This window comes from Aythya marila, assembly GCF_965140915.1.
Source record: "Aythya marila genome assembly, chromosome: W".
NCBI classification, from domain to species: Eukaryota; Metazoa; Chordata; class Aves; order Anseriformes; family Anatidae; genus Aythya; species Aythya marila.
This window is the reverse complement of record NC_139081.1, coordinates 2,327,631-2,338,632: the sequence shown is the minus strand read 5'-3', so window position 1 is coordinate 2,338,632 and position 11,002 is coordinate 2,327,631. Positions and strand designations below refer to the sequence as shown.

General features: G+C 42.6%; 1 protein-coding gene across 1 annotated transcript in view; it reads left to right on the top strand.

Moving 5' to 3' along the window:
• Positions 1-2,382: 2,382 nt before the first annotated feature.
• Positions 2,383-11,002, top strand: part of LOC309889396 (AN1-type zinc finger protein 5-like) — a gene marked incomplete at its 5' end in the record, with an annotated part of 28,534 nt that continues 19,914 nt past the window's right edge. The window contains 3 exons of the mRNA XM_082782202.1: positions 2,383-2,533; positions 2,909-3,020; positions 3,415-3,512. Of these exons, the coding sequence (XP_082638328.1) occupies positions 2,383-2,533; positions 2,909-3,020; positions 3,415-3,512 (361 nt within the window). The remainder of the gene's footprint in view (positions 2,534-2,908; positions 3,021-3,414; positions 3,513-11,002) is intronic.

Below are 11,002 nucleotides of genomic sequence, written 5' to 3'. Positions count from 1 at the left end.
ACATCCATTGCAGCACTCCAGTCGTGGGAGTGGTCCCACCACATTTCAGCGATGGCAACCAAGTGGTAGTTTGCCTGCTGCACACTGACTTCCAGCTCCTCCTGTTTGTTGTCCATGCTGCATCCATTGGTGTAGATGAACTTCAGTTGTGCCACTGCCCTTGCCCCCAACCCTGGCATTGTTCCCTTGGGGGTTATTTCTATTGAGCCTCATTTCATCCCCATCTCCCATTGTACCTAGTTTAAAGCCCTCTCAACAAGCTCTGCCAGCTCCTGGGCTAGGATTTGTTCCCCCCTTTGAGGCAGGTGGGACCCATCTGCAGCCATCAGGCCAAGTGCTGAGTAAACCTCCCTCTGTCCAGAACCTCCCAAATTCCTGCAATAGCACCAGTCTCTCAGCCATGTATTTATCAGCTGGGCCTTCCAGGTCCTCTCACTACCTCTTCCTGCCACTGAAGGGATAGAGGGAAACACCACCTGTGCTCCCACTCCATCCGCTAACCACCCCAATCCTCTGAAAGTCCCTTTTGATAGCCTTCAGGCTTCTCTCAGTGATTTCATCGCTGCCAGCCTGAATTATCAGTAATGGATGATAATTGGAGGGGCAAACCAGGCCAGGAAGTTTCCTGATAATGCCTCTGACACGGGCCCCACAGAGGCAGCAGACTTCCCTACAAGTAGAGTCTGGCTGACATATAGGGCCCTCTGTTCCCCTTAGAAGGGAGTCATCTATGACAATTACCCTTCTTTCCTGGTGGAGGCAGTCTTGAGGTATGGAGTTGCCTTCCTTGCTCTAGACAACCTCCTGGGTGGACCTTCCCCCAAGTTTTCCCTTAACTGTCCCTTAAGCTCGGGAGCCTCACATTTGTTGTGTAAGGGCACCTGGGGAGGTGAGGTGGGTAGGGAGGGGGTTTGCCCTTTCCAGGGTTGCCCAGGGAGCTGGTGGACTCGCTATCCCTGGGGGTGTTTAAGGAAAGGTTGGATGTGGTGCTTAGGGACATGGTTTAGTGGGTGACATTAGTGGTAGGGGTATGGTTGGACCAGATGATCTTGGAGGGCTTTTCCAACCTTTATGATTCTATGAAAGATGGTGGTTTTACCTTGCTATGCAGCTGAGCTCTGCCACAACCGTTCTCTCACTCCCCCTCCTCAAAGAAAAAAAGGGAGAAAATACGATGAAAATAGCTTGAGGTTTGAGATGAGGACAGGGAGCTTGCTCATCAATTATCATCACAGGCAAAACAGACTCAGCATAGGGAGATTAATATAATTTATTGCCTATCGCTAGCAGGCTAGAACAGTGAGAAATTAAAAGGAAATTAAAAACACTTTTGCCCAGTCCACCCTCTTCTACATCTACCCCCGGAGCAGCACAGGGGAATGGGGAACATGGGATGCATTCAGTCCATAAAGATTTGTCTCCACCACTCCTTCATGGTCACTCTTCTCTTGCTCTGACATGGGGTCCCTCCCATGGGATGCTGTCCTTCCTGAACTGATCCTACATGGGCTTCCCACAGACAGCAGCTCTTCAAGAACTGCTCTAATATGGCCCTGTACCACAGGGTCCATCCTTCAGGAGCAAACGGCTCCAACATGGGTCCCCCATGGGCGTCAGTGTTGAGAGTTCTATCAGAATAAATGTAACCTTGTTTTGTAGTCCTGAAACAATGGTATAAATCATTGAAGTCCTACGACCACCAGCAGGGAAGCAGATTTTAATTACTTTTTCGTCCTGCCTCTGATTTACTTTGATCCCAGAAATCTAGTTTAACTAGACAAATGCTGCCATCCATTACAGTTGTTACTGAGATATGTTTACAACTTGTAGTGTGGCTTTTTTTTCAAGTTATTAAAAAGTATTTATTTAAACACTAGAATTAATTACCTTTTGGTACGCTTGAGTTTTTATGAGCATCAGCAGTCAAATATCCCTTATTGTATCCGCTTCTAAATTGTAAGATAGTAATCTAGAGTTTTCACTCCAAGTGGAGATATTTTAGGCAATCATAGGCAGTACTTCCACTAAATCTAATTTCTTGGAGCACAAGTGTGATATTGTTCTGTGCTCTCAACTTGTAGTAGACTGCTTGATTACCGTGTTCTAGTTTCATTGCCCTTGGGATCCAAGGATTTAGTTGCTATTATCAGTTTTTCTATAAACCTTGCTTTGCAGAGGTTAAATACTAGTGAGGTTGAAGTATTTTTATTCCTAAAGTTTGTAGTTGGTGGCAAAGATGAGGGTTAGCATTGCCTACCTTTGGGAGGTGCAGAAGTCTGTTTATAACATTAAGACAAAAGATTTAAGTGGCTTTTTGGTAATACATAGGCTGTGTAAATGTGGTTTCCTAATGCTTTTCTTGGTTTTATTTACAGCATCAAGATGGCTCAGGAGACAAACCAGACCCCAGGGCCCATGCTGTGTAGTACAGGATGTGGATTTTATGGAAATCCTAGGACAAGTGGCATGTGTTCTGTTTGCTACAAAGAATATCTTCAACGTCAGCAGAATAGCAGTATAATCAGCCCAACAGGTAAAGGTTTGAGTCTTTGTTTTTAAAATAGTAGGTAATGAGAGGAATTACAGAATGTATTTCAGGAGTTCTGATAGCTGTGTACTAAAACTATGTATTTCAAAGGGAATAATGCTTTAAATCAATTTAAAAAAATGCATTTTTTGCATAATATATTCTGGCCCATTTGGTGTTGAGCCTTTAATTTACAACTTACCTTCCACTAAAAGTGTGTTCTTACACAATCCCTGTGTTTTGGTCATTAGCATTATAGCCTGTCTTTAAGAAAATGCTGTAGAATGAATGGAAACAGTTTATAAATCTATGCAAAGCTACTTGACTAACTTGTATTCTAGAGTTTGTTTATAATCAACTTCTCAAATCCCTTTTATACAGGCACAGCTAGTGGTTCAAACACTCCTACCTCAGACTCTGCATCTATACAACGAGCAGATGCAAGTTTAAACAATTGTGAAGGAGCTGCCAGTAGCACATCTGAAAAATCAAGGTAAGATGAAGGTATTATTTTCAGGTTTGAATGAAATGTGAGCAAATAGCAAGTTAAAGTAACGCTGCAGTAACACTATGCTATTATAATGAGTTTCTGCAGAGGAAAAAGGGATGGGGCACCAGACAGTGCCTTATGGATATAAATGAGAACTAATTAGTGGTTGGTGTTGGACTGTTGCATTTACAAGAACATTTTTGGTTTATCTGGAGAAATATTTGCCACAGATTTCCTATTTTCCTATAGGGAAACTAAAATAGATTGGAAGATGTATTTTAGAGATGGTAGAAGTAGAGGTCAGGAACAGGTAGTCTATTGATGGATTTTGACAGTTTGAGCTTTTATTATGAACTCAAAACTAACATAAATTACCCATTTCACCGTACGTAAACAGAAATGTGCCTGTTGCCGCTTTGCCTGTAATGCAGCAAATGACAGAAATGAGCATTTCAAGAGAGGAAAAAGTAACACCGAAAACAGAGACTGAGCCAGGTATGTTTGCACAGTAACACTGGGTACAACTGACTTAACAGAAGCTGACAGTTTATTTACTTTAAAACGCTAACAAAGACTGCTAAAGGTTCTTGGACTAATCAAGTTGTCAATAGATATAACTAAAGCATTGTTCTGTGGGTGTAGAATATTTACCACACGTTGATCAGTGAGAGTGTTCAATTTAATTTTTATTCCTGTACAGCTGTACTATTTAAACTTGGAAGTATTTCTTGGTGGGAGGTGGAGAGGGACTACTCCCTTACCTACAACTAGTGAGGGATTTGTTTCATTGTATAGCAGTATACTCAAATGGATATCTTAATGTATTTGTTTGACCCTGCTACGCAGCTGAACTCCACCACAACTGCGCTCTCACCCCCTCCCCCCCAAAAAAAGGGGGGGGAAATATGACAGAAAGGGCTCACAGGTTGAGATAAGGACAGGGAGGTCACTAGGTCACTCATCACTGGCAAAACAGACTCAGCATAGTCTGAAACAGTCTGAAAACATCAAAAGCTGATGTTCTATAGGAGGAAAAACTGTTAATTATAACCAAAGATTTTTGTTTGTTTTTGGAAATCTGAGTTAAAAAACCCAGAAGGTATTACTCAGCACTATATAGATGCATATCTGTCAATAAAGACTGCTGTTACAGATGATAGTTACAGGTCAGGATTTTGTACATAGGATTTCACTATTTGAAGTAAGTCATGCTAAGTAAGATTCTGTGACGTGAACTAAATTACAACTGCTTTTACTGTATTCTTTTTTGGTTATGTACAAACTAAGTGGAGGCTTTTACATGTTTCAGCTTCTTGTAACTGATGTCATCTGAAGGCTTATTGTATGTAACTTTAAATACAATAATGAAGTATAAATTATTTATTAAACCAATATTGTCTTGTTATGAATTGCTACCTGGAAAAAGTGATAGAAAAAATACATAAAATGGTAGCAGTGGTCAAGTGAGCCAAATTTTGTCTTATTAAAAATGGGGATTTGTTATTCTGTCAGCTGTAAAGGGTAGTCTTCTATTTCTGTTGATTCAATATCTGTTTTCTCTTAATGAGGTAACTAAATGCTTTTTACATTCTTTAGGGATTTCCCCCCATTCTAATCAGTAAAAGGAACTCAAGATAATTACATTTCTAAATAATCTTGCAGCTTGAAACTCAGAGTTGAAATCAGCCAAAGCTCTGTTACAAGCTTGAGTAGAGAACGCTTGGAAAACTACAATAGAATTTAAATCTTTGGAAAAAAACTTCTGGAACCAAATTGTCTTCCTTAGCACATATCCGTGAATTCTTGAAGCAATCTTCAGCTGCTCTAAAAGTAGAAGTTCCCTTTTAAGTGTTTGTCAAGCTGGGGGTAGATTTTATAAATTGCATAGAATAGTGTCCTTATATGCCCTTATATACTGTTCTTAACTTGTAAAGGTTTTATTGGACATCTAAGATAAACCAAGTGTTAGCTGTATTCACTGGTACATTTATCCCTAAGTGTCTTGCAGTGAAGAGAAGATGACCTAAACTTTTCTTAAATCCCTATGTGGCATTGTGGGGTTAAGCCCTGTAGGCAGCTAAGCACCCTGCAGCTGCTCACAAACAACTCTGCAGACACCAAGGTCAGCAAAGGAGGAGTGAGAGGAGGTGCTCCAGGTGCTGGAGCAGAGATTCCCCTGCAGCCTCTTGAGAGGACCACGGGGGAGCAGATATCCACACCATACCCTGTGGAGGATCCCATGCTGGAGCCTGTAGGAAACTGCAGCCCATGGAGAGCCCGTGCAGGAGCCACTTGTCTGTCAGGAACTGTGGCCTGGGGGGACCCATGCTGGAGCAGTTCGTTCTTGAAGGACTGCATCTTGTGGTACGGACCCATGCACTGTGGGAAGCCCATATTTGAGCAGTTTGGGAAGGACTGTATCCCGTGGGAGAGATTCCATGCTGGAGCAGGGGAAGAGTGTGAGGAGGAAGGAACAGCAGAGATGAGGCATTGTGAACTGACTGCAAATACCCTCCCCCCATTCCTCATTACCCCATCTTCCCTGTTCTGCTTGGAGTTTGGGGGAAGGAGGTAGATACTTCAGGAGTGAAGGAATGAAGTTGAGTCTAGGAAGAAGGGCGGGGAGGTGTTTTTAGTTTTGTTTTTCACTATCCTACTCTATTTTTAATTGGCAATAAATTAACTTTCCCTAAGTCAAGTCTGTTTTGTTTTTGGTAATTAGTAAGCAATCTCCCTATCTATTCACTGTGGTCTTTTCCACAGGCTGCAGGAGGATATTGGCACCAGTACCTGGAACATCTCCTCTCCCTATTTCACTGACCTTGGTATCTGCAGAGTTGTTTCCTCTCACATTTTTTTCCTAACTCCTCTGTCCCATAGCTGGTGTACGGTGGTTTGTTGTTGTTTGTGTTTTTTTTAACCCTTTCTTAAGAATCTTATCACAGAGGTGCCAACAGCTTCACTGATAGACAAAACAAGCTGAGCCAATCTGAATCTCAATGGGAAAATATCTACAGTAGGCATACTCTTCTGCAGCAGTTGTATTGGTTTATTTAAGGAAAACTACTGTCAGTTCTCTAGTTATTACAGCAGTCATTAAAGTAGAAGTCTCACAGAGTCACTGTGGTTTTAATGCTTTGGGGTCAGAGTAGCATTGTTCTTGCTGTTTGTAGGATTTTTCTGTGTATAGGTTGAGCAACTGTAGTGCTGTGGCTTGCTACCAATAATCAGTAACCTTACTGTTCCCATGTGCCTTTCTTAAAGATGCAACTAATTTTCACACAGAGTGAAGTAAATATCCCCAAATTTACAGTGCAACACCTGTACTTGTGCTTTGTTCAGGCACTTATCTACTGCTAAAGAGCAACATAATTCCAGTAGAATTGTAATGATCACTCTTGGGCCTGTTTTGTTGCTTCTCATGGTACCATATCTTATAATGCCTGCGGATAACTTATTTTTGTCTGTCCTGGATTCTGTTAGCATAGAGTTAATATTCTTCCTAGTAGCTGGTATGGATGGTGTTTGGGATTTAGGATGAGAGTAATACTGATAACACCCCAAATGGGTCCCCCGGGCAGCAGCTCCTGCCAGTTCACAATCTCTTGCGTGGGTTCCTCTCCATGGGCTATAGGTCCAGCCCAGAGTCTGCTCCAGCAGGGGCACTTCATGTGCCACAGCCTCCTTCAGGCCAGATTTCTCACTTTTCTCTCCCAGCTGCTGTTGTGCAGCACTCTTTCCCCTTTCATAAATCTGCTCTCACAGAGGTGCAACCAACAAATTTTATTAGCTCACCTCTAGCCAGCGGTGTGTCCCTTTTGGAGCCAGCTGGATCTGGCCCTTATCTAACATGGGGCAGTTTCTGGACTCTTCTTACAGAGGCCACCTCTGCAGCCCCCCTGCTACTAAGCCCTTGTCACGTAAACCCAATACAGAGGGCTAGCAAATGGCTTTGTAGTGTTTAGCTGTCTGCAAGGCTAAATCACAGTGTTGTCTTAAATTTTTAATAAATTATGAAGACATGACTCTTTTTTTTTTCCTGAGTCTTTCAACCTTGAACCTTGTAGTTAGAAGAACTGGTCTAGTTTAAATAAATAAACCTCATCTGGTAATCTTTTGAACTAGTGCTTGGGAAGAGAAATCAGCCAAGGCGATAACCAAGGAACTTTTAGTTGCATGTTTCTGTGTGCCATCTGCTGCTTTTCCTTTTTGGAATTTATTATAGTTTTGAGTGAGTGATACTGTTCAGGAGCTCTTTTGGGAAATGGGCCTTTGCACTTTCTTAGGATTGTTCTCATTGCTTTTTAATTCTGATGTCGCTGGTTATGCCAGTGAAAGCTTCTCAGTTAGTTGATACCGAGGAGGAAGTATGTTTGTAGTAGGTAGTAATGCTTTCCCTCTAGATGGATTTGCTTTTAATGTCTTTGTTTTGTGGCATAAAATTATATACTAGACTATTTACCTTGGTGGTTCTGGGAAACTCCTTTTTCCACTTCCATTTTTTGTGAGCATGTCCAACAGTGAAGGTTGTTCCATTTCTAGTTTTAATTTTCCTCTTAGTGCCATGTTTCAAGTGACTTAAATTATTCAGTTCAAGGCTCCTTTTATCACATTTTCTTTTGCATCTGATGGAAACAGCAAATGTGTTCCCACGGGTTCATATTGTGCTTTGTTTCTGATACAGATGAAGCTTCTCCCAGGCAGCTATGTAATAATCTACAAAATGTGCAAATATTTGTTTCCTCTGTTTTCAGTCTGCCATGGCTTATGATTAGCATTTCATTTTTAAATAATTTGGCAGTATAACAAATCTAAAAGGAACTTGACTATGCTTTTTTGTTTGGAAGATTTTTTTTTTTTATTTTTTTATTTTTTTATGTCATAGGTCCTGGTTTCAGTTGGAATAGAATGTCTTCCTCCTAGTAGCTGGTATGGTGCTGTGTTTTTGGATTTAGGATGAGGTTAATGGTGATAACACACTGATGGTTTAATTATTGCCAAGCAGTGTTTACACTAAGTCAAGTACTCTTCTGCTGCTTATGCTGCCCTGCCAGTGAGGAGGCGGGGGAAAATCACCTACCTCAACCTGCTGGCTGTGCTTCTTTTGATGCAGCCCAGGATATGGATGATTTTCTGGGCTTCAAGTGCACATTGCTGGTTCGTGTTGAGTTTCTCATCAACAAAGATTTCCAGGTCCTTCTCATCAAGGCTGCTCTCAATTAATTCTCCATTCAGCCTGTATTCATGCTTGGGATTGCCCTGGCCCAGATGCAAGACCTTGCACTGGGCCTTGTTGAACCTCATGAGGTTTTTCACAGGCCCACCTCTCAAGCTTGTCAAGATCCCTCTGGATGGCATCCCTTCCCTCCAGCATGTCAACTGCACCACATAGCTCGGTGTCATCGGCAAATTTGCTGAGGGTGCACTCAATCTCACTGTCCATGTCACTGACAAAGATGTTAAACAGTACCTGGTCCTTATATGGGGTGGCTGGCCAGGGCGGGGGGGGGACTGCTGCTTGGGGACAGGCTAGGCATCAGTCAGCGGGTGATGTGATGCACAATGCAATTGATCTTGCTTCCTATGTTCTTTTATCATTATTATTATCATAATTATATTTCCATTCATTTTCTGTCCTATTAAGTTGACTTTATCTCAACCCAAGAGCTTTTACCCCCAGTGTGACTGTGTTCTCAGAATTGTTTTATATGGCACATTACTTACTGTATGTGTTCCCTGATGTGCTATTTATCATTTTGGGGGGCTGGTTTAAGGTTATTAGTTTGCTGTACTGTGTAACACCAGAAGTAGGATTATCATGGCAACAGGATGACAAAGAAGATGATATCATAAAAGCAGCAGTAACCACCTGATCCCTATCCCAGGGTGAGCTATGAGATATGTGAAAAGATTTCAGCCATCGTCCAAGCAAGCATGTTGTCACCTTACTGCTCTGTCACTGAGATAATGGGGCCAATAGTCTGGAATTAGAGGGCAGAGAAGTCAAGCAGCTGGGATCCCTCTCTAGGGAAGGGCATTGACAAAGCAATTGGAAAAGGAGCACAAGCCCTCACCCTCTAGAGGTGAATCTTGATAGGTGTGAAGGAAAGGTATCCCTTCAAGGATGATGATATATGTTACCCATGCAAGTGGACCACCATGGAGAGTGGTAATCATAGAATGGCTTGGGTTGGAAAGGACCTCAAAGATCATCTAGTTCCAGCCCACCCCCCCGGCCATAGGCAGGGATGCTACTCACTAGATCAGGTTGCTCAGGGCCTTATCTAACCTGGTCTTGAACACCTCCAGGGATGGGGCATCCACAACCAGTGGTTTTATCTACGTGACTGTGAGGAGGACATGAGGAAGTGGGATGGCGATCCTACTTCAACCCTAGCAACTCGGGTACATGAACTTCAAGCAGCCGATACAGGGTTTCCTAAAAAAAAAAAAAAAAAAAAAAAAAAAAAAGTTACTGTTCCAGTTTCTGTTGGGCAGTCCCCCAGAGGGGGTAGAAGGGCTGATGTTCTTCCTGTCCCTAATGAAGGGACCTCTGCTTTGTATTTGCAAGAATTAAGTGATAGATACTCCAACCAGGTCTAGAGGGGGCCCTGCCTCTGGCCAGGCATAAGAAAGGGACAACTGGATTTACTGGACTGTGTGGTTCCAGTGGCTTGGCACATTGGACCTACAGGAGTACAAGGATCTAGTGGACACTGGTGCACAGTGTACACTAATGCCATCAAGCCATAAAGGGGGCAGAACCCATCTGTATTTCTAGACTGACAGGGGGATCCCAACAGCTGTCTGTATTGGAGGCTGAAGTGAGCCTAACTGGGAACGAGTGGCAAAAGCATCCCATTGTGACTGGCCTAGAGGCTCCGTGCATCCTTGGCATAGACTACCTCAGGAGAGGGTACTCCAAGGACCCAAAAGGTTACCGGTGGGGTTTTGGCATAGCTGTTTTGAGCACAGAGAAGATTAAGCAGCTTTCTACCCTGCCTGGCCTTTCAGAAGACCCTTTGACCTGGTTTCAGCTGGGATAGAGTTAATTTTCCTCCTAGTAGCTAGTATGGTGCTTTGTTTTGGGTTTAGGATGAGAATAATGCTGATAACACACTGATGGTTTATTTGTTGCAGAGCAGTGCTTATGCTAAGTCAAGGACTCTTTTTCTCATACTGCACTGCCAGCAAAGAGGCTGGTGTGCACAAGAAGCTGGGAGAGCACAGAACCAGGACAGCTGACCCAAACTGGCCAAAGGGAGACCATATGACATCATGCTCAAGAATAAAACTGGGGAGAGTTGGCCCAGGGGGCTGTTGTTGCTCAGGGGCTTGCTGGGCTTTGGTCTGTTGGTGGTGAGGAGTTGCATTGTTTATCACTTGTTTTTATTTTTATGATTATTTTCTCTCTTCCCCTCTCTCTCTTTTGTCAATTCCCTTCCCTGGGGGGCAATGAGCAAACAGCTGTGTTATGCTTAGCTGCCTGTTGGGTTAAACTACAACAATATATCAAGACCTCTTTTAACCTTTTACACTATGAACATGTATATGGTGTTAAGGATGTCAAGAAATTATTTCAGACAAAAATCCTTTTGTGAGCTTTGTCACGCATTGTATAACTATGGCCGTAGCTGTAAATGTTAATGCTGGCTCTCCTTGTCTCATGATTGTGCATTTAACTTGGTAACAAGGATAAGGTGTACCAGCTGCAGGCTGTTGTGGAAGTCTGGGAATGTTTATAGAGGCACAAGGCCATGGCTATTACATAAACAAGTGGATTGTTTGGCTATGATTTTCACTGAGAAGTGTAAGGTCTATGTAGAAAAACATCACAAATGTAAAGGCTAGAAGAGCAGAATTTGCTATGAACAGGTGTCCTGGTTTCAGTTAGAACAGAATTAATTTTCTTCCTAGTAGCTGGTGGAATGCTGTGTTTTGGCTTAGGATGAGAAGAGTGCTGATAACACCCCGATGTTTTAATT